Here is a 26,986-nt window from a genome sequence, read left to right on the forward strand (position 1 = left end):
CCAAAACACCTCAGACCACCATGTTTTTTGTTTTTGTTTTTTATAGCAGTGCTGCTTAACCCTGAACCACCAAAAGGTGACAGAAGGAGCACAGCTGATAAACTAGTGCACAAGTATGCACTTTAAGGCAGGCTGCAAGCACTTTGTACATCACATTAGGACCCTCAAAAAATACAAGCAATTAACATCTTATATCCCTTACTAAACTCTTCAACCCCATAAACTGTTCTACTAGAATTAGATCACAAAAAACCCACACACTTTTCTGTAATTAACCCCTGGCACCTTTTCCTTTAACTGCCTCTACAAGCTGATGGATGAAAGGTCATCTATGTGGAGAAAGGTCTTGCACCTTTTCTTTGTAGGTTCAGCAGGTATCTTTTACAAGCCTCAGGACTGGAAACTACAATGTAAGATTTATATAGTGCTGCTAAAGGTGGTGGAAATACTAGGTCATCTGACATTTTAGCTGGAGCCATAGACCTATGGGGTTTCACCTGTATATGTAAATAAATAATGAATATACAATAAGTTTATAAAATCTGTTAAAATGATACATTCTATGTAGCATGTGATGAAAAGCTGAGGAGCTCTGGAATTCTAAAGGGTTAGGATGAGAGTTAAAGTTTACCAGACCTCTCCCACCGCTCCCCAAAATTTGTTAGTCTTGTAGTTATAAGCTGGAACAAAGATGCATAAAGAATATGAATCTTATTCCCTTTGAGGCCTGAATAGGTTACTGGACTATTACAATAGAGGTACACATTAGGAATCTATGCGCTGAAAGTAACTGAAGTTATTCATGTTACCTATGATCTGGTATAAAAAAAGAGGAGGAAAATATAATTGTTTTGTCCTATGGAAGATCATTAACTTAATTTAAAAATTACATGATAAAGATTTAGGATTTGTATACATCAGGAGTGGCCAAACGTGGCTTGTGAGCTGCAGGCATCTCTTTTACAGTTAAAATAGGGTTCACAGAGCCCCACCTCCAATTCTCTGCCTATCAGACTGGGTGGGAGTGCAGGAGGCAGCTCAGGGCTTCAGCCTTGCAGCATACTGGTGGGGTTCAGTGCCTCTGCTCTGCAAGGAGTAGGGTCTTGGGGCTTCAGCCCTGTGAGGCGTACTTGCCAGGGCTTTGGGCTTCAGCAGGAGCAGGACTGAAGCCCCTATCCCCACCGCTCCACTGCAAGGCTGAAGCCCCAAGCCCTGTCAGGAGCGCTCTGGCTCTCAAACTTCTGAAGATTGTCTCATGCAGCTCGCAGGATCACTAAATTTGGCCATCCCAGTATAAATGACCCATGCAACACAGATTAAAAACAAATAAATAATAAATTACACACACACACACACACACACACACACACACACACACACACACACTTGAATAGACTGTGCAGTAACCAGTACATTGCTGACCATATTAAAATATGAAATTATACATACTGCTCAAAAAATTAGGTTGCATTATTGACAGAGCCATCTTTTACTTTCATACATTCCAACAAGTAACTGGTTCACCTCTCAGTACGCCAACTGTGCATCAGTGCAATAGGAATCTTGATATGTCATCAAAGTACTGGAAGATTTTACCATGTTAGTTAACCAGCAAAGCCTTAAGCAGTGTAAGAACAAGTTATAAATGGGAAGAACTATTATTCCAAAAATTTGCAAGTTCTCTACAGACCCCTAGACTTTATTTTTGATATACAGCAAGGATGCCTAGGATACCCACTTTTAGATGATAAAAAAAATCAAATCAATAAGTAAACAGATGTTTTAATTTAGCAAAACAAGGGAAATTTATGCTCCAACTGCAATATTTTTACCTCCCCATGCCACTGTTCTTATGCAACAGAAATGTGCTGTATCTCCATTTTAATGATGTCTCTTAATAAGAAATGGTTCACTTGACACCCAAAGTTACCTTGAAATATTGTATAGCCAAATGAAGTTACTCACTCTGTGCAGTAACAATAGTTCTTTGAGATGTGTCCCCCTATGGGTGCTCCCCTGTAGGTGTGTCTTTGTCCCTGCACTACTGATGGGAGAACTTTGGTAGCAATCTGTCCCGCCTGTGCATGCGCTGCTCCCTGCCTGCCACAAGGCTAACCAGCATGCACAGGCACTCCCTCCTCAGTTCCTTCTCTACCGCAGAGTCAACTATTAGAACTTCTAAGTACAGAGGAAGAAGGTGGGTCGTTAGGCACCCATAGGAACACATATCTCGAAGAACCATCGCTACTGAACAAGGTGAGTAACAACTTCGAGTAGTGTCCCTATGGGTGCTCCACTGTAGGTGATTCCCAGGCAGTGCTCACCACTGGAGGTTGGGACTTCAAAGTAGAGTCTGATATGGATGATAGTACTGTGGCACTGAATTTGGCATCTACAACAGAATCCCCCCAGGATGGCATAGTGTTCTGCAAAGGTGTGTGCAGATGTCCAGGTTGCTGCTCTGTAGATTTCCAATATAGGGATACCCTTGGAGAAGGCAATGAACGAGGAAACTGACCTCATAGAATGCGTGCGTACTGAAGATGGGAGTGTTGCATTACACAACTGAGTTTAATACAGTCCAAGACCCACTTAGAGAGCCTCTGAGCTAAAATTGCTGTACCTTTTGATCTATCGACAATGGAGAGGAAGTCTCACAGACTTTCTGAAGGCTCTTGTCCTCTCCAAATAGAAGGCCAAGGCTTTCCTCATGTCGAACATATGGAAGATGGCTTCTCTATTATCCTGCTGAGGTTTGGGATAAAAGGCTGGAAGATGAATACATGGATTTATGTGAAATGCAGAAGTCACCCTGGGAGTGAACTTTGGATTTGGTCTAAGTGTGACTTCATCATGGAAGAACACAGTGAAAGGGGGATGTGCCATCAGAGTCACTATTTCCTCAATCCTTCTAGCACAGGTGCTGGCGATGAGGAACGCCTTCTTCATAGGGGGGCAGGGATAGCTCAGTGGTTTGTGCATTGGCCTGCTAAACCCAGGGTTGTGAGTTCAATCCTTGAGGGGGCCATTTGGGGAACTGGGGTAAAAATCTGGGGATTGGTCCTGCTTTGAGCAGGGGGTTGGACTAGATGACCTTCTGAGGTTCCTTCCAATCCTAATATTCCATGATTCTAAGGAACAAGTGGCCATGGGTTCAAATGGTAGCCTAGTCAGACCTTTTAATACTAGGTTGAAATCCTATTGAGGCATGGGACGTCTGGGTTGTGGGAAGAGGTTTGCTATGCCTTTGCGAAACCTCTTTGTAGTCGGGTGGGAGAAGATTGAGTATCCTTCTACCTGCTAATGGAAGGCTGAAAATGCTGCTAGATGAACCTTCAGTGAACTGATAGTCCTGAGTCAACAGGATCACAGGTAGGATGGATGTATTAGGGGTGACACCTTTGGGCTGGCACTAGATCTGGATTTTCTTCTAATTTTGTAGCTAGATACGGCGAGTAGCTCCTTTCCTACTGCGCAATAACACAGTATTGTTACCTGTACTGTACCCCCTCACAGCAAGATGTCTGTATGTGCTGGAACCATGAAGGAGCCAGGCTTTGAGCCACAGAATCCGCAGACTGGGATGGAGAGTGCCTCTCTCATTCTGCGACAGACAGTAAGGAGTGATTGGAAGAGTCATTGGTGGACAGTGGCAATTGTGACAGGTAAGGGTACCACGTCTCTCTGAGCCAGATAGGAGCAATCAGTATGATGTCTGCTCTCTCTCTTTTCACTTTCAACAGGACTTTCAACAGGACTTTCAATATTAGAAGGAATGGGGGAAAGGTGTAAAGAAGGCCCTGTCCCATTGAAGGAGGAGGGAGTCTTCCATGGAGCAGTACTGTGGACATTTCTTGTTCTGGTAATGAGCAGGTCTACTACAGATGTCCCGTAGTGTCATAATATGTCATGGAGTACCATCGAATCTATCTCCCATTACTGATAGTGTGGAAATTTGCAGCTGAGACTGTCTGCCATCATGTTGTGTATTCCTGATAAGTAGGCCGCTGATATTAAGATATTGTGGGAGATGAACCAGTTCCAGAGTTTTAATGCTTCTGTGCACAGGGAATAAGACTGGGGCCTCCCTGATTGTTTATGTAATACATGGAGGCCATATTGTCCATCATGACTTTTACGTGCATGTCTTTGATCAGTGGGGGGAAGTGAGCGCACCTGTTTCTGATCACTCTGAGTTTGAGCAGGCTGATGTGAAGACATGTCTTGGCTGGAGATATTTGCCCTGTATTGTGCAACCATTGAGATGCACACCCCAGCTCTGAGGCATGCATTGGTGGTCAGGAGTAGAGATGGAGAACTGAACAAACAGGATTCTCATACAGATGTTTACTGGGTCCTTCCACCAGTCCAAGAATTGCTTGCCCCTGGTGGGCATCGATAGTCATTTATATAAGTCTCTGTTCAGCCTATAAATCAAACCAAACCATGCCTGGAGGTGTCTCATGTATAGTCTGCATATGCAATAACTGATGTGCTCAAATCTGTGCGCCCCAGGAGCTGGAGGCAATGTTTAGCCAAAATTTGGGGGCTGGATTGTACTGTCTCTATCAATGAGGAGAGACTGAGAAATGTGTGATGTGGGAAAAGCGCTCCTGCCTGAATGGAGTCAAGGTCAGCTCCTATGAATTCTAGCCTCTGTACTGGTGTTAATGTTGATTTTTGTTTGTTGCTCAATAGACCCAGATTCTGAAACAGGTCCAGTGTGGTCTGAGTGACTCGCTGGGCCTCTGCAAAGACCATGTCCTGAGAAGGCAGTCATCCAGTTAAGGATAAATCATGATGCCTTGAGTGTGTAAATGGGCTGCCACTACCGAGAGGACCTTGGAGAATACTCTGGGGGCTGAAGAGAGGCCGAAAGGGAGTACTCCATATTGGTAGTGGTCTCGGCCTAGCGTGAACCTGAGGTAATGTCTGTGGCTCGGTACGATCAAGATGTGAAAAATAAGCATCACGGAGGTCAATGGCTGAGAACCAGTCTCCTTTTTCTAATGCTGGAATGATCGTAGATAACGTGACCATCTTGAAAGTCTCAGCCTTGATAAATGTATTGAGCGTTCTGAGGTCCAGTATGGGTCTCCAAACCCCGCCTCCTTTTTTTCCCAGGAAGTATCAGGAGTAGAAGTCTCTGCTCCTTAGATGTGTGGGCACTGGCTCTATGGCTCTTGTGCTGAAGAGATGGTTTATCTCCTGTTTTAGCAGGCGCTTGTGAAAAGGATCCCTGAAGAGGGACATGGAAAGGGGTATGGGAAGAGGGAGGGAGGATAAATGGATGCAGTGTTCATCTCAGATGATCTCCAACACTCATTTGTCAGAGGTTATCCATTCCCAGGTGCTATGGAACAGGGTGAAACAATTTCCGAAGGGATAGGTGGCGTTTTCTAGCATGAAATGAGAAGAGTGTTCTACAGACACCTCAACCAACCCATCAAAACTATCTCTTCAAGGTGGAGGACTGAGAGGAAGTTTGCTCAAATCCTGACATCTTTTGTCTGGACAACCTGGGCTGCTTCCTCAGATTCATATAATCTCTGTGTATATTGTGATGGACACTGGGATGAGTACTGAGATGAATAATGTGAGCAAGACTTGAATGGTGGCTGAGTGCTGTACTTTCTTTGATACCCAGGTGTATAGATACTGAGCGATCAAAAAGTGGCCCTTGAATCTTTTACCATGTGGAGAGAGGCATCAGTCTGTTCAACAAATAATTTTGTCCACCTCAAAGGGGAGGTCCTCCACTGTTGTTTGGACCTCCTTGGGGAAGCCGGAGAGATGAAACTACGAGGCCCATCTCATCACAATGGCAGTCTAAGTAAAATGTGCCACCATGTCAGCTGCATCAAGTGCAGATTGGTGAGACTTTTTGCCACCAGCTGGTCCTCATTAATCAAGGTTTTAAACTGGTCGTTGTGAGAATAGGGGAGTTGTTCAATAAAAGAACTAAACTTCACATAGTTCTGATACTCATATTTGGCCTACAAGGCTTGACCGTTCACCATGCTGAATTAAAGGGTAGCTGAGGAGTAGGCTTTCCTGCCAAACAAGTCCAGGTGCTTCCAGTCCCGGTCATAAGTGGCAGACTTAAAGTGGTGCTGATGGCATTTAGAATTAACTGGGCTCACAATGATCAAACTGGGAGTCAGGTGTGAGAATAGCAATTCTGTGTCCTTTGCTGGCACATAATATTTCTTGTCTGCCCTCTTACAAGTTGGTGCGATGGACATGGGGGTCTGCCATATCGTGTCGGCAGGGTCCAGTAGATCCTCATTAACAGGGAGGGCTGCTCTGGAGGAGGTGGAGGAATGTAGAATGTCCACCAGCTTGTGATATGACTCAGATACCTCTTGTAAAGGTATTTGGAGTCCCTCTGCCACCCTCTGTGCCAAGCCCTGGAACAGTTTAAAGCCGTCCTCCATTGATGCCAGAGGGGGCATCACTGTCTCATCTGGTGATAATGAGAAGGGGGCTGGAGAAGTGACTTCCTCCTCAACTTTGGCCTCTGGTTCCTCCCTTCCCTGGTTGGGGAGCTGAGGCCCTCGAGGCAGCGGCTGAAGAAGAATACTTCCTTGGCTGCTGATAGGCCATACTAGTAGTGATGGAGACTTTTAGAATCACAGAATATCAAGGTTGGAAGGAACCTCAGGAAGTCTTCTAGTCCAAGCCCCTGCCCCTTTGAGCCTGCCAGTACAGCCATTGTGATGGTAAGGGGACCGGTGGCTGGTACCAGGGAGGCTGCGCGTCAGAAGGTTGGTATGCCTGATGTCCGCAGTGAAACTGGGATCCATATGGTGGGCAAGAAGAGCATTAGTAAGCTAGGTCCTCTTGGTCAATTTCCGATGACGAAAAGGGCAGTGCGTGGCAGGAGGCTGTTGGTGAGACAAGGGGTCTGGGTGAACTTGTTACCGGGGTCCCAGTACTGAGCAGAGAAGAAACTGGTGTGTCAGACCCCGAAAAATTCATTGTGCACCGGAAATCTGTTGGGGCAGAGGGCATCACTACTGGTGGAGCCTGTAGGTGCAGAGAGGCTTGTACTGACAGTGTCAGAAACGCGGACCTGATAGCAAGGTCTGTTGGTGCCTGGCATATCATTGGCGGTACCAATGTTGATGACTGTACCAACCGTCTTCCCTGGGGCAGATTTTCTATGTTTCTCACATCCCTGCGGTACCGATACTTCTTTGCCTGTACCCATCGGGACTTCAGGCATTCCAACTTGCCCTCTTGGTTCGAAATCATGCGTGTCCTGGGTGCCAGATTTAGATGGCTTTAGTGCCAACGGTACCAATGATACCGACTAAGTCAGGCATCGTTTTCAGCTCAAGCAGGGATCGCTATGGGGACTCCTAGACCTTTTCTTAGAAGTCTTACGCGAGTGGCTCGCAGGCATGTCTCTGAGCTCACCCTCTTTGAGCTAGCCAAATGCAGTGAGGGCTCCCATCAGGACTCCAGAGGCTGAAGGGCTGACTCCATAAGAAGGAGTTTCAGCCTCAGTTCTCTGTCCTTCCTAGATCTTGGCTTCAGTTGCTGGCACAAGTCCATCAGTGACTGGAATAGATTATTTGCAACTGAGGCACTTTTTGAAGTCCTGAGAGCTGGGCACAGCCTTATCCAGGAGTGTCCCTACTTCAGAGGGTCCACAGAAGACAATTTTTTTTTTTTAAGGCAACAGCCAAAATAAAATGTAAATGAAGCAGGCAGGGAGCAGTGCATGCGTAGGCAGGACGGATTGCTACCAAAGTTCTCCGATTAGCAGCGCAGTGGAGTGCCCATAGGGACACTACTCGAAGAAGAACTAAGATTTAACTCCTACTGTGATACAAAGTAAGCTATAAAATAAGCATCAATACTAATTCTCATATGCTACTGAGAAAGTTAAGCACTGTGACACCAGTTACAGTAAGATCTGAACTTTAAAATCAGATGCAGAGGGTCAATGCATTATTATGCAAGAGAAAATTTCATTCAGATGTCTTCCATTTACAAGGCTGAAGTTAGAAATGTTACTGTCCTAAATGTATTTTATTCAATTAATGCAAGTCTGTTCTAGCTTCCCATTTAGTATCAATACCTAAATCAATGGAATAGATTTTTCTTCGTTTCAGTTGAACCACTATTATTTGTAAAATTCTATCAAAATCCTATTTAAATGTTACAAACCTTGTACAAAAGAGGAGAAATTCTTTAAGAAGTCATGGGTAATGATTAGCTATCATATGAGTTTCCACAAATTATCTCCTTACCATTAAAGGAAGAGCCCCTATTTGTAAGTGATGAAGTCGAGGAGGTGCATGGTAGTGTGCCAAATGAGGGTGCAGTGGGCCCGGCGGATATGTAGCTGCAGCCACTCCAGCTTCAATTCCCAGTTCCCTGCCACATAAGCAAAATTAAACATTTTAATCTAATTACTTTTTTACCTCTAGCTATATCTCTACTGTTTTGGAAATTTATATCATGGCTTCTAAAACACACGCACAAAGGACATTTTAAATTGAAGATTAATTACTTTAAAATAAATATTTTCCATTAAATCAGTTCTGCAATCCCATCATTGGTTCAAATAATGTGTTTGTGACTAAGCAACTGGTTTAAAAATTACATTAAAAAAAAAAACACCCCCCCTCTTCCAAAAACAACAACAAATACCAGTACAGACTTAACTCAGAAATCAAATGTTATGCACAACTTCTCCATTACTGATTTGGAATCCTGTGTTTTCATACAATAAGTCCTCTGCAGGTCACCATTCCATTAATCACTGTGGTTACAGGAAGTTGCCCAATGGATTTGATCTATTATCTTAGATCAAGGTAGTAAAGTTCTAGAATTTCCAGAGCTATCTAGCCACTGTAAACCACAGTTTACTAGGAATGGAAATCCATTTTAACAACACAACAGAAAAACCAATTACAAAGTTACAGGTTTAATAGTTTGAGTAGACCAAGCTCAGAATTTAAATTTCAGTTAAAGTCTACTGTTTTACTACATATCAGATGCAAAAGTATTTAAATAAAAATTCAGTCAGAGGAAAGGTAAATTAGCTTATAGCGCAAATGGTCTGAACTTTTAACTTCAACAGAATGTTTTGTATAAATTCCTTTTTGCCAATACACAAGAGTTGAACTCCTTTTATTTGCAATAACTGGTACCAAAACAGTTCAACTGTATAAGCACTTTTAAAAAATGGTAGATATTTGCTGGCATTTGTAAAAGCAAACTGGAAATGTTTAAATTGGCTAGTAGCAAAAAAAATGGCACTTCACAGAGATAGCCATTTTAACACATTTTATCCTGTACATGCACTTGGCAGTTGTTAAATTAAATCACAAACAACATTATCAATGTATTCTCAGGATCAAAGGTCATATAGCAAATGCCAATAAATGGGCACCTACCAAGGCATAGGACACTAACGAGGAATTAAGAGTACTGACCAGGCAGACCTCTCTGGAGCTTGTCGAGGATGTGAGGACATTGTCTGAGGCACGTGAATATGGTGCCCATGACCATAGTTGGGATGCATTCTGTGAGGATGTGGAGGAGGCCGTTCATGTGCACGTCTAAGAGTTAGAATACAAGACAGCACCAGTTCAAGCTACAATAATTCAACCTTTCTGTGGCAGACATGACTACAGAAAAATAGCTAAGTCTTCAACATGAGGTTAAACACTTGCCAATCTAAAATCCAGTTTTATCATTATATGTCAAGATCCGGAAACATTCACAACTGAAAAGTCATCCATATTCTTAATCTGCAGCTTCCTGGTAGATTACAGTACTTAAGTATTCACATGAAGCAATACTTCTGTTTTCTAGGTTAAAAGGCAGCGATTTCTCTTAATTGATAATACTGAGTTATTTTTCCTTCGTCCACATGATAGGAGTACAGTTTCTCCATACAACCGGTGAACAAGGAGCATCTGAAGTTTTTGTATAATGTATTCTAAGGAACAGTTGGTTGTAATCCATCTGCTGATACTTCCAAAGTAGTCATGGGAAGTTTTTAAATCTTTAAAAGTTTGGAAGCCTCTCTCTCTATAGGGAAAGTAGCAGCTATAAATTTACTTTTCACTTAATTTTTGTCAGTTTAGAAATTTGTGTTTTCCAAAAGCAGAACATGGAGTGGATGGCTTCATGTCCAAACAACCACTTGTAGCATTCTCTTGCCAGATGGTGCTTTTTGCAGGTGGTTTAACTACTGGTAACTGCTTTACTGCATAAATCTCTACCAAAGATGACTTCCCCCATGAAGGCTACCACCAACCTGCAATTTATCCTGGCAAGAACTGAAAGTTTTCTGTGCTACTATAGAAGAATGACATAAGAAAACTGCCTGGTCAATAGCCAAATCAGTAAGTAACAGTGTACTTAACTAAAAGTTCTATTCAACCTTCTCACATCAGAGTGCCACAATCAGACTTTACCACAGTTATTTGGTTCTTGCTAAAGGAATTGTGACAATAGGCAGAGAAATTGCTCCTTAAAAAACAAAAGTTAACACAGCTTTATAATGACTCCCAGAACGTCTCCTTATGCTAGTAATCAAAAGTCATCTGTGAGAGGGATACAGCCTATGAGAATACAGACTTTTACACTGTATAAACTTGAAAAAAATCTTGTATTTTAAATAGGGCTGTCGATTAATTGCAGTTAACTCACAAGATTAACTCAAAAAAATTAATCACGATTAATCAGTTTTAATCTTACTGCTAAACAATAGAATTTATCAATTGAAATTTATTAAATATTTTAGGATTTTTTCTGTATTTTCAAATATATTGATTTCAATTGCAACACAGAATACGAAGTGTACAGTGCTCACTTTATATTATTTTTTATTACAAATATTTGCACTGTAAAAGTGATAAACAAAAGAAATAGCACTTATCAATTTACCTCATACAAGTACTACAGTGCAATCTCTTTATCGTGAAAGTGCAACTTCCAAGTGTAGATTTTTTCTTACATAACTGCACTCAAACAAAACAATGTAAAACTTTAGAGCCTACAAGTCCACTCAATCCTACTTCTTGTTCACTCAATAGCTAAGACAAACAAGTTTGTTAACATTTACGGAAAATAATACTGCCCGCTTCTTATTTACGTCACCTCCAAGTGATAACAGACATTCACATGGCACTTTTGTAGCAGGCATTGCAAGATATTTACGTACGAGATATGTTAAATATTCGTATGCCCCTTCATGCTTCAATCATCATTCTAGGGGACAGGCTTCCACGCTGATGATGCTCGTTAAAAAAAATCATGCATTAATGAAATTTGTGAATGAATTCCTTGGGGGCGGAACTATATGTCTCCTGCTCTGTTTTACCTGCATTCTGCCATATATTTCATGTTATAGCAGTCTCGGATGATGACCCAGCACATTGTTCATTTCAAGAACTCTTTCACTGCAAATCTGACAAAACGCAAAGAAGGTACCCATGTGAGATTTCTAAAGAAAGCTACAGCACTCAACCCAAAGTTTAAGAATCTGAAGTGCCTTCCAAAATCTGAGAAGGAAGAGGTGTGAAGCATGTTTTCAGACGTCTTAAAAGAGCAACACACTCATGCAGAAACTACAGAACCTGAACCACCCAAAAAAAAACCCACAACCAAGCCACCTTCTGCTGGTGGCATCTCACTCAGAGGATGAAATTAAACATGCATTGGTCCACACTGCTTTGCATTGTTGTTGAGCAGAACTCGTGATCAGCATGAATACATGTCCTCTGGAATGTTGGATGAAGCATAAAGGAGCATCTGAATCTTTAGCATATCTGGCACGTAAATAGCTTGTGACATCAGCTACAACAGTGTTATGTGAACGCCTGTTCTCATTTTCAGGTGATGTTGTGAACAAGAGCAGGCAACATTATCGCCCATAAATGTAAACAAACTTGTTTGTCTGAGCAATCAGTTGAAGAAGAAGTAGGACTTGTAGGCTCTAAAGTTTTACATTGTTTTATTTTTGAATGCAGTTTTTTTTGTACATAATTCTACATTTTTAAGTTCAATTTTCATATCAAAGAGATTTCACTACAGTACTTGTATTAGGTGAACTGAAAAATACTATTTCTTTTTTTTTTACAGTGCAAATATTTATAATAAAAAATAAATATAAAGTGAGCATTGTACACATTTGAAAATGTGGACAACATCCAAAATATTTAAATAAATAGTAATCTATTAACATGATTAATTATTTAAATCACTTAACAGCCCTCATTTTAAATAAAAGTTTCACCTTGAGAGATTTTAAAGTAACTTCAGTCTATCAAGATTACTTTTTACAACATAAACTGTTTGACCTATCAGTCTAGTTTCAAAAATCAATCTTGAATTAAAGATACAGTTTCCTCGCTGGAAGCATAATGAAACATTGGAACAGCTTAGTGAGGAGGTGGTGGACTCAACATCACTCAGATTTTAAAATAAGATTAGATATCTTTTTTAAAGATATGGTTTAATCCAGCTTCAGTGAGAAATTCTACGACCTGTGTGAGTAGGAGGCCAGGCTGGATGGTCATGATGGTCCCTTCTGGCCTTGGAATCTGTGAATCTATGAGACCAATGCTCATTCCTTTTCTTTATGGGGCACAGGGAGAATGAGGTTGTCTACAGTACCCTCAAAAACGCTCATAACTCAATGACATAACATATCACGCACCAGGGCTTTAGCCAGCCATCTGCAGGGGTTAGGAGCATTTTTGAGGGTACAAAATTTAATAGTCTCTTCTGCCCTTAAATTATGAAAAGATGAAACTATGAAATTAGTGTAAATTGTCTAGCTGCAAGAAGTTATGACACTGGTCATAAATTGTTTATTTTTTTTGTTCAGTGAGCAATTGATTATTGCTAAGGGTTTAGTCAGCTATTTGTACAGGACTTTTTATACTGATCTTTCTGTAAATTGGTGACAAAGTGGAATTTTTTTTGGTTTGGGAGGCTGCAGGTCACAGACTTTCAGTCTCTGTAGTATGTAAAACCTTCAACAGTTTTTAAATTACTGGTTTGAACAGGATTTTTCCAGAACTAATGCCAGCTACAGATTACCTACTTTGAAACTGACTGGGCCAGGTTGCATGGCTCCAAGATAGGCTTTGGACCTGATTTGTCTGAAGACCTTGGAGACACTGGAAGACTCAATAAGCAAGTTTGCAAACTATAAGCATCAACTGTAAGAGGCTGCTACTGCATGGAGTGGAAAATACAGAGGCAGGTATAAACACACAGCACATGAAAAGATGGGAATTGCCTTACCAAGTGGGGGTCAGTGCTAATGAGCCAATTCAACTGAATTGATTAGAATTATCTGCAGAATTTATAAGAAGGTGGCTGTATGTGTAATTTATAAGAAGGTGGCCGCAACTGAATTGGCTCTTTAGCAATGACCCCCCACATTTGGTAAGGCAACTCATCTTTTCATGTGCCTCTGTATTTTCCACTCCATGCATCTCATGAAGTGGGTTTTAGCCCACAAAAGCTTATGCCTAAATAAATTTGTTAGTCTCTAAGGTGTCACAAGGACTCCTCGTTGTTTTTGTTGATACAGACTAACACGGCTACCACTCTGAAACAGTAAGACAGTGATGCTTTGCCTTTTGGACCAACAAGCCACCTGAGGGAAAACTGATATTCCAGAACCCTGAGAGTGATAACATCAGGAAGAGTAATTCACAACAACAAATAAGTATGCCAGCGTTTGACCAGTCTCTCCCTGCACTTAAGTCTGCCAGCAATAAGAAGCACTGTGCCAGAAACATAACTATCTGGCTCCTTGGCCACAGTTCCAGCTCCTATTCCATAAGAGTCCAGAGGACTGAGAGCTGTAGAGTTAGAAAGAGGGAAATAACAGAATTTGCTATTTTCTCTTTTCTTTTTGTTAGCTGACCGTGGCCCAGCTTTTTAATATTCTTTACTTTTAGGGTGTGAAAATGTGACTGTGTGCACACAGGTGTATAAGCACTCAAAGCCCACAAGGGATAGGTGCTAGAAAGTAATTTTACCGTATTTAAACAGCCCTAAAAAACTGTCTGAAAGATACTTGTTAAAGTGTGTTCTGTGTCCTGTAATTAAAAGACCTGGGATGCAAGAAACTGGTCATCTGTAATTTTTGGTAAGCAGGAGTTGTCAAACTTCTGCTTATCAAAGATATAAGTCCGTATTGCAATATCTGTTTTGGAGAAATGTGGGAAGGAAAGGGTTAGCCACCACATAAGAACAGAATTGTAAGAAAGAAGCTTAATTGCCTGAGGTTGTAGTTCAGATTTAGAACTGATTAAGATCTTAATAATGAAACCAAACGTATCCAGGTCATGGATTTGATTAGAACTGGTAACATTTTATAGTTGGGGTTTATAGCCAAACATACAGCCACCTTCTTATAGAATTCTCTGGAGAATTCTAAGGACTGGTCATCTCGAATTAGTTTGATGATTTAACATATTTTATGATTTAACTCCAATCCAGCATTCAGACTGATTGATTGAACTGACTTTGGTTTGGTAGTTGCATTTCTTTATTTTTAGTTTAGTTTAATAATAAATTAGTTTGGTGATCTATTTTTCTTTGTTTAAAAGACTTAGTAACGTTTATAAAAAAATATATTGTTACATTTCTTTCAACAAGCACCAGGGGTCCAGAATTCTTGACCTTAAAACCCTGAGCAGCTCCCCCTAATTAGTCTTTAGTTGTCACACCATGCAATAGCACTTTTATGGGAAAAAAGTCAAAATTTCTATTACTGATGTTTGCTTTAATGTAGATGAAAATTAAAGTGATTTTATCCACAGTAACTTACAAAATCAAGATTTTTTTTTTTAAGCCGTCTCACTCTCCTTCAGTTCATTTCTTTTAAAATGTCAATTTATATTAAAGAAAAGTCTTGCTGACGTCAACAGGGCAAAAAAACATTTAAGGATTTGCTTGGAAGCTGGGCAGTTAATTTAACCTATTAGAAAGCAACATTAATTTCTTCTAATTATTTATTATTAGCATTTAATGTTTGCTTTAAAATGACCTTTTAGTGGTAATAAAAAAGTGCAAATTGCTTGCACTTGAAACTGAACTCTGCTTATTCACAGGACAGGTAAAGCATGGGCAATAGAAGTACCAGCTTCCTCACTAAGGTATCTCTGATCTTTCCTGGAGGGGCCACCTTGACAAGTGAGAGGGTAGTTCAGCCTCAGTGCTCACTTAATCTTTGGCTTTTCTATTGCAAGTGCCAATACAAGCTAATTGTGGTGGCAGACAGTAAGATTCACAGTTTAATTGTAATTGTCCGCTAACTATGGTATTACAATTAAGAGTCACATGCAGCATTTAAAAAACCAGAGGATAAGGAATTAAATGTACTCAGAACAATAACTAAACATTTATGACATACGTTGGATGCTGCATCATTCTTCTTCTCTGGACCTCCATCCTCTGGATCACTTCATGAGGATGCAGCCTCTGTGCTGAAGGTGCAGTTGCAGGAATATGATGGGTAATAGGCTGGTGTGTAGGTGGAAGATGCTGTGGAATTGGAGCAGCTGCACTGGCTAAAGGGTGAGTTGGTGGTGGAGGTGGAGGTGGAACTGGATGAGAAGAGGCATGAGAGGAGATGGAAGGATGAAAGGGATGCACTGGATGAGGGATAACATAATCCACTTGAGGTGGAGGCTGTGGCTGAGGAGGAGGAGGATTTCCATGAGAGTGGGGGCATGCAGAAGACTGATGAAGAGGTCTCGTCAAAGCATCTGGAATGAAAATGCATTTTTAATGTATTAAGTAAAGTTTCTCAATCAAATGTATAAGAAACTACAATAACTTCATGCCGGTCCCCTACTGCACTCTATTCCTATCCAAATAATATCTTTATGATAACACGAGCATTTATCTTTTCACAATAATTAACAGGCACTGACAAATCAACAACATGTAAAATTCACAAAATAAGTGAAATAAAAACCAAAGCTTCCCATCAATGTACATGAGCAAGACAAAATTTAAAACTGAAACTAGAAAGCCAGTTTTCATAGGATGTTTCTTGATAACTGGAGATGGAAGGATACACAACCAATTGGCTGCCATAAGAGGACTGATGGGCATGAGGAAAAAAATAAGCATCTTTTTTAAATAAAAAAATCCGACTTGCTAATATTGACAAAATTGCAATATTGACAAAAAAAGAAAAAAAAGTCTGGGAAAAATCCATGTAACACACCTAATTAAAAACTACCAGGACACTGTCAGCCTCTTCCTTTTTAAAACTCATTGTATTAAGAGAAACAAGAGGAAAGGAATTTTGTTCTGTTTGTACAGCAGCTAGCACAATGGGTCCTGACCTATGACTAGGGTTGCTAGGTGTTACATGGGTAATAATACTCATCATCATAAAAGAGCCAATGCCTCCTATCAAGTCCATGTCCATGACTGTTCTCAAAACATAAGCATCTTTGAGTACTTGGCATTGTTCAAAGAAACCCCAACTGACATTTAGTGTATGTTAACACAGCAATGTAACCCCAGGGTTAGCAGAACTCGAGTTAGTAAGCACTAGGTTTGTTAACCTAGGTCTTGAGCATCTATGTTCATTTGTAACCCCAAGTTAGGAATAGCTGAACTCTGGGTCCCAACCTGGGGCTCCAGCATCTACACTGCATTATGTGGACCCTAATCCAACGACCCATATCCCAGACTTCTTATTACCTTCCCAAAAAAGTGGCTACTATAGCCCTTTGTCATGATGCAGTGTGGGAAAACTTAACTGTCCACCAAAGTTAACTGTCCAGAGGACAAAGAAGGTCAGCCCACAAGATTATGGTAGACTTACGGTAGACTCCCAGAGTAAGAGTCCAGTCAAGATGTGTCTACAGTGCAAAGCAATAGGGCTCGAACCCTGGGTTCCGGCTTGACTCGGTCTTGGATCCTCAACCCCTGTGGGATCCTGGGTCCAAAGCCTGGGTTAGCATGACTTGTGTGTAGACAGAAGTGGGGATCAAGCTTGAGCCTGAGTTCAAACTCTGGGTTTACATTGCCATGTAGACACACTCTTAAGCACTAAATAGGGTTCCCTTTGTGTGCAACAGCCCTCAAAGAGGGATTAATTTTGTATACTATCCTCATGAATATTTCAAAGACATTATTTAAGAATGGATTGTGAGAGGCAAAGAAATGGAGAAGAAAGGCACAAAGGCCCCAACCCTACAGTTAGCTCTGCATGGGTAGATCCTTATGCTTGTGAGAAGCCACACTGACTTAATGAATCTGCCCAAGCAGAGCTCTTTGGAAGATGGGGGCCTAAGTAAGGAAATAGAGAAGTGGCATTTTGTTTAAAAGGAAGTAGACACTACATTATTATTTCCTAAGGAAATGATTGAACAGTAAAGGATCTAGACTGCCAGTCTCAGATAAGCTGGGAGAGAGAAAAAAAATTGAAGTCTAATATTTACTGAATCAGAAAATGAATAGTTAAGATAAAACAACAAGGCAGAGGGGAAAAATGGAGTCTCAAAAATCTGACAAGTATAAATTTGAAAAACGTAATGTGTGTCTGAACTCAGATAAACAAGAAGTGAGCCTAAAGAGAAATAACTCCCTTGAGTTACTTTAAATAATCAAATTTCAGGTCTTAGAAATCTTCTCAAATAAACTGTATACAGTGCTATGTGGGAAACAATTTAGCTAAAAATGCTCTTTTAAAAAAAGGAAGGTTGCCTTTTAATTATACCACAAAAATGATTTACCCTAAAAGTCATTTTTCACTATTTCAACCTCAAGGATTTTGTTTTTATATAAAGTTGGTACTTTTAGGGTACAGAATATTAATTCGCAGTAATAAACATTAAAAAACTCCTCATCTTTTCTATGTCTTATGCACAGTCAAAGCAGTACATAGTGGATTATCTGTTTATTTTAAATTCCTCCATGCTGCAAGAATTATCAGAAGGACTCTGATGGTTTACCAACAGTAAAAATATTTCTTATTGTAGGTTTAGGAATGCTGGTTCTAAGGCCTAATCAAGAGGACGGTATAACCAAAGTTGTCAGGGAAGTTGTTTTCCTGTTTTGTATTTCACACAAGTATATTTATAGGTAGAGTAAGTGTACTTACAAGGAGAGTGCATATAATGTCGACATGATGAGAGCGAGGCCTGAGCAGGAGGTTGGGGCTGGGGCTGTGCAACCATGCTTGTTCCATATCCATCTATTGCTATTGGTTGGCTTGGGCCAGCACCAGCCTGATGCCCATAAATTGCAGTTCGGGATGAAGAACCAGGACAGCAAGGGTCAAATGCTGATGCTCCATGGAAAGCACCATTTCCATGACTTCTTATACCATTGTTGCTTAAGTCTACTGGCAGTGCCTGCTGTATAAACAAACTGACTTGTTTTCAAGCATTTCTTCAAATATTTAAAGCTAGGTAACCTTTAAGTGTGCTACAACAAAATATATTTACTGCAATGTTTTGCAAGTGAAATATTTAATGCAATAAAATGCTTAAGGCCTCAATGTAGAGCATTCTTTAGATATGATTATTGTGTAAAGTTCACAAGCTTAGCGAACGCTATGAAGGAGGATTGAGTTGAACAAGAATGTTCACACTCAGAAGAGTTCTTCAGTTTAGTTTCATTATTTTCTATTTTATAATTATTTGTCCAAAAACAAGTCTTAATTAAATGCCCATGAGGGAGTTTCATTGTACATTTCCATAGATGCAAACAGTAACCTTAGCATTCTTCTTAGTTGGGCCTAACTGATAAAAGTTTCATAGTTATAAAAATGATCAAAAGCTTTATTACAAAGAGCATGGTTACAAAAAAAATCATAGGTTCTAGGAATAAGTTATACAGTTCAGCTCTCAGAGGCCTGAAACTGCAGTTTTAAACAACTTACAAATAAGAGGCATTTCTAAAAATAATTTGAAATTAAAGTGCAAATATCCTAAAAAGGATTCTGAAAAACATACTTGACAAATTAGTTTTTCTGCAGTGGCTGAATTAGTCACAGAACTATAGTAACCTCAAGAGCCTACCTTTAGAGTCAGATCATATTAGAGAAGACTGCTATATACTTAAGAACTACTCAGGAGTCCAAAGTATGTGGAGTATATTCTAAGCCATTGGTGTTCTGTTTTATAAATAAAACAGGAACATTTAAAGATTTTAAGAGGTGTACAAGTGACAGTGTCAACATCCAATGAGTAAGTTTGGAGTTGTTTCTGTTTTTTGTTTTGTTTTTTAATTTAATTTAATTTCACTGCTTAGAACTCATGCTTCAAATTTTCCTATTTCAAGCCTCTTTTATACCTGCCACAGATAATAAGTGAATTCCCAATTCAGTAGTTTTATTCTATTATACCGCTAACATCACTTTAAAAATGTAAAGTGAAAAACTATAAAAGTTAAACATGCCTGGTCATGGTAGCTGGTGCCAGTACTGCTGCTTGCTCCACAAGGAGCTGACACTGGAGGAGGCCTTTCAACAGGGCAACTGGAGTCACTGAATGAAGGAGACAGTGGGACAGCTGAGTGGGGATTATGGTGGTGGTGATGGTGGTGTTGAAAGTGGTGGCCATGCTGCTGAAAACAACTTGAGTGAGGATGTCCTAATACATGGTGATTCTGTGAAGATCCTCCACACGGAGAATGCTGGGGGCAGCATGATGGTAACCTTGGCATGGCAGGAGGACCAGTTTCCAGTGTAGTATTAGAGGCAGTTCTCCTTACATCATCTTAAAATGGAGAGAAATAAAACAAATTTAGTGTTGCTGAAACTTGAAAAAGGAAGTGGAAGACGCATGATGAAATGGTGTCTGAAATAGAAGTATCTGGATTTAATTAATCATTAACCCATTAAATAGTGAGTAATTGGATAGGAAAGACATCCACATCAAACAAAATTACAGGACACTTCACCAAATGACACTTGAAACTCAAACATTTTAAAAGGATATGAAAAGTGGCTTCAATTACTCCTATGAGAAATCCTGAAATTAATGTTAGATCTGTTCATATGAATTGTCAGAGAAAGAATCTTGCATTATTACATTCAAAGTGCATTCAAACCCAGATTTCATTGGAGCTGCTGGCTAGGGGCAAAGACAAGGTCCCATGCACACCTATTGTGGCCAGAGAAGTCCCTTCCTGGGTCTACTAGTATTGCAGATAGTACTAGCTGACCTCATGCTCCCCTGAAGTCCAACGATGACTGACCCCTGCATGTGTGTGTTGAGGGAGTTTCCTTAAGATCTCTCTTCTCTAGCACACTTACACAGGGACAGGCAGAGTTTGGCCTTAAACTCATGGGATCTTTAATTTCTATTCTGTTAAATATTAATAAACTGTGTTACTTTGAAAATTATCTAAATTTGCCATTCTGTTAAACAGTATCTGCACAGACACAATAATTCATTTACACAAAGTAAAGCCAGGCCTAAGCATATAATAACAGGTAGCAAAGCAATTTAAACATAAAACAGATCTTGAGAAAGTTCTATTATTCTGTACCTCCCACTGAAGTCCCAGCAGTGCTGCTATTGGGAAGAGTAGTCAATGTGTCTGGTGCTGTAGAGATCTGGCTACTGGAGACACTTATAGCAGCATCAGAGGCCTGCTCTGAGGTAGATGTATTGGTATTGTTACCGGAAGTAGAACTCACAACTTGGGTTTCAACTCTAGCTGAGGCTGTTGGCACAACTGTGGGCTCTATGGAAGTGTGGACATTACAGAGAATCAGTATAATGATTACAGCAGAAGTACATGCTATTTAAGCTTTTAAAGATCCCAAGAAATTCAGTTTTCCTTACAACCGGTTATTTTACAGGAAGTTTTGGATTTTATATCTACCAGATGCTGATAAATTCAGAACAAGTGGCTTGACAGGATATAAAATGTGAAAGTTAGTTCTATTTCCCCAACAAGTGTGAAAAATCCAAAGTATGAAGAGTTTTTTTTAGTAAAGTCAAACTTCGTAAAAAGTCAGTATAAAATCATTCCACAAGCCAAACCAGAGAATTTGATTTATTTGGTAATTATACATAACTAGAAAGGAAACTAAGTCACTGTAATATATGATACAAGTACTGGTTTACTCATTTAAGACTGACTTTAACATATCCCTAAGCAAGCCGTTATATGATTGCTTGTAGTTCATAATCATCATCTGTGTTTAATGCATATAAGTGAACTGTACAAGTTTACACAACCAGGTCCAGTGGCTTTTCAAAAAACCTGCATATTTCTTAATTAATGGTTCTACTTTACACAAGTTTAATAATTCCAAGTGTGTCATACTAGCTCTGATTTTCAAAAACTCTCTCTGTTATTGGGCACAATTAAATATGTAAAAATTACAAGACAAGTTGGCACCCCTTTTGAAATCAACTATTTTCAAACAATATTTGTTTAATAAACTAAAGCACATAGTTGTAATAATAAAGAGCTGCTATAGCCATCTCCTTTTCAAAACACTGGAATAGAATATTTCCAAAAAGTATGTTAGAGAAAAATGTTTTTCAAAACACCTATTTACTTTCAATTTTTTTCCTCCTTATTTTCAACCAGTAAAATGCAAACAGATTTTAAGTACCTGCTGGAATCTTTAGCAGCAACTTCCAGAAGTTAGGGGAAATGTTAAATCCTCATTAAAATAGTTCTGTAGTACTCTTTCCCAACATACCATTTACTAGTGATAGAGTGTAAATAGAAGCTCTCCCCGGTTTTACAATTATCCTGTTCATCCTGTGATTCAGTGTAATGTCATTATGCAATGTTTGTAATACCACAGTCTCTCTGTTGAAGATGGTGTAAGATCCATCAATACTAGACTGTTGAATCACTAAGCTAGGCAAAAAAGTCAATTACAATGGGAGAAAGTCTCTTGAGAACCACTGTGGAGATACCTTAGCAGCTCCACAGTTAAGGATGAGTTGATTTTCACTTAACAGCAGAATTACTAATCTTCTTTCACATTTAAGTGGTGTAATTTTATCTGCTTCACACAGTAATTCTTCCTACAACCATTTTCCATATTTTTTTGTTTAAGATTAGTTGACTTTGCCAGAGACGTTTTTAAATGAGTCCTTTTGAAAATTTTTCCCAAACATCAAACTTAACTGTGACAAAAGTTTCTAAATTTACACTGGAACATAAAAAGTTACTACCCTACAAGGAACAGTAAGGTTAAGGTAAACTAAAGACATGCTGATGGCATTACTAAAGCTCTGCCTGCTTCTTCTATTCTCTAATGCTTCTAAGCCTGCCTCCTTGAGCCCACAGAACAACTCCTCATATATACACCTCTGAATTTACAATTGTGAGGTGTGCTAGAATGTTATAGTGGTTCTTTAAGTCAACTATATGAGTCTCTCTAACCCACTAACTTTTAAAATGGGAACACTAGTTCCAAGTGAAATCAGAATTTTACCTCACTACTATCTTCTAGTGTAACTGCTCTCCCTTTATAGACAGAGCATTCAAACAGCAATAGAAAGACAAGCAGCATGAGTAAGCTTTTGGCAGTAAGAGTAAAGTAGTAAAGTCAGGGCAATAATCTGGCAACAGGACTGCAAATTTACCAGCTCCAGGGGCTCACCATGTCAACATTAGATTGCAAGTGACAAAGCCATTACTCAAAGTACTAATATAATTTTCCTGATCAGTGTTCTCAGAATTTCTACTCTAACAAAAACTATGTGATATCAGACAAACTCAGAATTCCAACAAGACGAGTGTAGATACCAAATTATATACATTTTTAAAAAGCAATGAGTCAAGAAATCTTGTATTTAAAACAAAAAAACACCACACACACACACCCCCCACTTCCTTGTTGAATAGCTGGTATAACCACTAGATGTAGAGGAATTTTAAAAACTTCCCAAATTTTCCCTTTTATTACCTCTTATTATAAAAGATCTCAAAAATTCTTGATTTTCTAACAACTATACCTGTTTAAAAATAAGCCAAATTGCTTCTGATATTCTCCTCTTTGTTTTAATACTCATTTGTAGAGCTTCATGATAAATATAGACAGTAATTAGGAAGAGAAATGGCAAACTGACTGACAAGTCACCCTTTGATCTTAAATTAAGCTTGAATCTTGATACTATGCATATCTTTCAATGCATTACAATTTCATAGTGAAGAGCAAAATTCTCATCAATCCAGTAAAAGGTATCATCTACTTTTTTATTTAATGTCCACTACACTAATAATGTGTATTTTTAGTATAAGTAAATTCAGCAACAACATTCAAGATTTAGTTTGTATGGAGCAGCTGAGGAGCAGATTTATTTTGGCTTATCCTTTGACTGCAACAACTATATTTTAATAGCAACCAAATATTCATTTGTTAGTGTTAGCTCAGTTTCTGTTCTGCTGACAAGATCCCCCTGTCTCTCTGCTCTTTCATCCTGCATCCTTATTATATTGATCTAAGTCACAATCATAACTTACCATCTTCATCCACTGTGAGGTCCACCACTTCCGCTGCATTCTGTCTCAGCGGCTGTATGACTGTGGAAATCCTATTACGGTTCCGCTGTTCTTGTGATCGAGCAGCATGAGAGCTAGAGTTTTGGTTCCAGTGAGATCTTGAGTGTCCAATCGTTGAACGAGACCTGAAAGGGGGGAAAAAATGCAGTTGCCTGAAGTAACACATACGTTTGGCCTTGACTTGATACATTTTCTCTTAGTGAGCCTGGCTGTCAGAGATGGAAACTATGTTTTCTGCTCACTATGAGTTGGTTCCAACTGTATTTGTTTGGAAAAGTTCGACTGTCTAAATGTTCTGCCACATTCAAATAAACCACTACACCTACACACATGTAGCTTATTCACTAGTACTACTGCAGCTTTGGGAGTATTCCCATTCTGGCAAACATCCAAACAGGCAGGACTCACACCCACGTTAGAGCTCATTAATCTAATACTGCCATACAGTCTGCCTGGAAAGAGTACCATAATAGGACTAGCAAATATGGATAAGATTAAGCAAGAACCTCAAAATGAAACCATAGAGCCATAGTTCCCACCATTTAGCACTTACACCTGCCCTTGCTTTATGCAAAGTTAAAAAACAAACAAGTGTCTTTCTCAACCTTCAGTTCTCCACACCACTCTTTGTATCAAATTTGTGAAATACTGGACATACCAAGGACGATAGGAATATCCATAGTATGAAAAGATCTAGAACACTATAGGTATTGTTTTGTATGTTATTTTATTCACTTGTATCTAAGATTTTGTTTTGAAGATTTTTACCTACTGTTATATAATTAATTCTGTATTTTTAAAATTAAAAAAACTCAGAACACAACCTCTGAATTTATAATCCATTCAAAAATATGCTATTATTTTCTTCTCTAGAGATAATTCAGAACCCTGACTCACATACCTTTGGGAGAGATAGCAAAATTAATCGTGAACCATGCCCAAGGACACTACTGATTGTAATTTTTCCAGGCTGAAACTTTACACTCAGTAAATTCAATCCATTCATCCACAAGCCAAACACCCAGACCAAAGAATCTGTTAAACTGGAGTTAAGGTTGAAAGAACGTATCAGTTACTTAAAGGGAGAACCCCTTACATGAATGCTGTATTTCCCAAAACACAAGCATTAAGAACCCAGGAAAGTCAGATGTCTGACTTTATATTAAAAATACAGAAATGCACAGACAAGGTAATCTAAAAGATCTTAATTCTACCTGCTTAGCAATGCCAGCCTCATCTTCACTAATTTCTTTCAACCTACTTTTTGGGGATGAAGGCTATTACAGCACTAGATATCCTAAGTCTAGAAAAGCCATCATATCGGTCAAGTGCATCTCACCTCTACCATCCTCCCATCATCATCGTTCGTAAGTGCTTAATAAAATCCCTAAGCTACAGTCCCAGACACACTAATTTTTTTTGTCAAAAAGTGTCTAAGGTTTACAAATGAGAAAGACACAGCAGTGGTTTCAGAATTGGTTTCATACATATATATTTATGACACAATCTGATACCATGAAACTGAGGCAGAAATAAACAAAAGTGTTTTTGTAAGTCTATATCAGGGGTCGGCAACCTTTCAGAGGTGGTGTGCCAAGTCTAATTTAAGGTTTCGCATGCCAGTAATACATTTTAACATTTTTAGACGGTCTCTTTTTATAAGTCTATAATATATAACTCAGCTATTGTTGTATGTAAAGTGAATAAGGTTTTTAAAATGTTTAAGAAGCTTCATTTAAAATTAAATTAAAATGCAGAGTCCCCCGGACTGGTGGCCAGGACCTGGGCAGTGAGCGTGCCCCTGAAAATCAGCTCGAGTGCCGCCTTCGGCACGCATGCCATAGGTTCCCTACCCCTGGTCTCTATGTTAGCTCTGTAATCAATGACACTATAATTGATGGCACATGGAATCAAAGAATTTTGAATGACTGGCTTATGTTTACTACTTATCTAATTGGAAATTTAGCAAGTATGCCTTTCTATGTACATTATATGCCCATAAATGAAGATGGAATCGGTACAACCATGGTACCATTATGAGTAAGGCATTCTAGTTTCTGCACTCAGTGACAGGGTATCAATATTAATGAATATGTCTCCAAGCAATTTCTCTTATGAGATCTTAACAGTGGAGCAGTTAAGATAGTTTGGGAGACACCTTTCATATGCTGTGGTTTCTTTTTGCTGTAACCCCTGCTGCCCACAAAGTACCTGACTAACCACAGACTCCATCCGTGGAAGGGAGAAATAAGGCTATAGACTTCCTGAACTCTGCAGTTGTGGGACTCCCTTCATGTAGACCTTTTGAGTGCTACAGGAGAACATGTATGGGAGATATTGTAGACCTAGAAGAGATAGGATAGTTACCTGTTCCGTAACTGGCTTTCTTCGAGATGTGTTGCTCAGGTGTATTCCACTATAGGTGTGCACGCTCGCCACGTGCACCGATGCACATGGCAAGCACACACACCTATAGTGGAATACACATGAGCAATCACTCGAAAAAGTAGTCATTTGCTAATCACCTTGAGAGACTTTTGTCATAGCACACTAACCACTCCCCTCCGCTGTTAATTTTAAAAAGTGAATTAAATTTCACATTTAACATTTTATTTTTATCCTTAGAGATGTTAAACACCCAGGGCTCCTAGAGTTCACTGGCAGTTGTGGGCACTTACCTCCTCAGTAATATTTAAGCATAAGAAAGCCTGATTTTCCAAATTGGAAAATACTGCATTTAGAAGCTTAGGAAGTCCACCAGGAATAGAGACATAGTGGAATGCTGGCATGGTGCACCACAAGCATGATCACTTTCATTTATCTCCTGCCCCAAACCACCACTTCTGTAGACCTTATGAGCTCTAATGTTCAATTTTTTTTTCTCTGCAGCATGCAAGCTTTTTGTATTATAGACCAATCTTCTCTGTTACTAAAGAAATTGACAGATTTAGTTTGCATTTCTATTGTATTTTCAAAAACTCATGATATTTTAATTTATTTACCAAATCAATATTCTTACATGAGAGCCATAAAGTGAATACCGTATGAAAAAGTTCCTTTGTATTTCCACTTTCCCAGACGGCTAATTTTTGGTGACATGGTGGCACAATAATACTGTACCTTACGTAGTTATGATGCAATGCCTTGTTTTGCTCAACAGTTATGAGACTGTGCAGCAGAGCTAATACATGAAAAAATATCAGGATTTTTCTAACATTCGATTTGAGTTTAAGAATCAGATCTGTGATTTGAAACAAGGAAAGCAGAATCTATAAAGCTAGACACATTTTGGGAGGCTTAGATTGGGCAAGGAGAAATGCCACTCAGTGAGCTAAGTAGTATTGTACCTGTCTCCACAAAAAATGCACTCCCCTAAAATCAATGTTCTTATAAATTTTGTATCAGCTTAGCCTATATACTGCATACTATATACATCTAGTTTTAACCTCGAGTACACACAAACATCAAGAAGTTCAGTAATTAG

At 39.4% G+C, this 26,986-nt stretch overlaps 1 protein-coding gene and 1 long non-coding RNA gene across 6 annotated transcripts in view; one reads left to right on the top strand and one right to left on the bottom strand.

Moving 5' to 3' along the window:
- The window catches only part of RNF111 (ring finger protein 111), a 91,560-nt gene that overhangs the window by 19,571 nt on the left and 45,003 nt on the right, over positions 1-26,986 (bottom strand). For 3 of the 5 annotated variants that reach the window (XM_050967935.1, XM_050967931.1, XM_050967933.1), the window contains exons 4-10: positions 23,464-23,627; positions 20,515-20,712; positions 19,420-19,739; positions 18,119-18,374; positions 15,407-15,761; positions 9,453-9,578; positions 8,262-8,388 (exon numbers count right to left, since the gene is read on the bottom strand). In XM_050967935.1, the coding sequence (XP_050823892.1) occupies positions 8,262-8,388; positions 9,453-9,578; positions 15,407-15,761; positions 18,119-18,374; positions 19,420-19,739; positions 20,515-20,712; positions 23,464-23,627 (1,546 nt within the window). The remainder of the gene's footprint in view (positions 1-8,261; positions 8,389-9,452; positions 9,579-15,406; positions 15,762-18,118; positions 18,375-19,419; positions 19,740-20,514; positions 20,713-23,463; positions 23,628-26,986) is intronic. The other 2 variants (XM_050967934.1, XM_050967932.1) reach the window with 1 other exon arrangement.
- LOC127058286 (uncharacterized) lies at positions 3,393-8,234 on the top strand. Its single transcript, XR_007776334.1, has 3 exons — positions 3,393-3,665; positions 3,756-3,862; positions 4,699-8,234. It is a non-coding gene; the product is annotated as an uncharacterized LOC127058286 (long non-coding RNA).

This window comes from Gopherus flavomarginatus, chromosome 9 (assembly GCF_025201925.1).
Source record: "Gopherus flavomarginatus isolate rGopFla2 chromosome 9, rGopFla2.mat.asm, whole genome shotgun sequence".
Classification (NCBI taxonomy): Eukaryota; Metazoa; Chordata; order Testudines; family Testudinidae; genus Gopherus; species Gopherus flavomarginatus.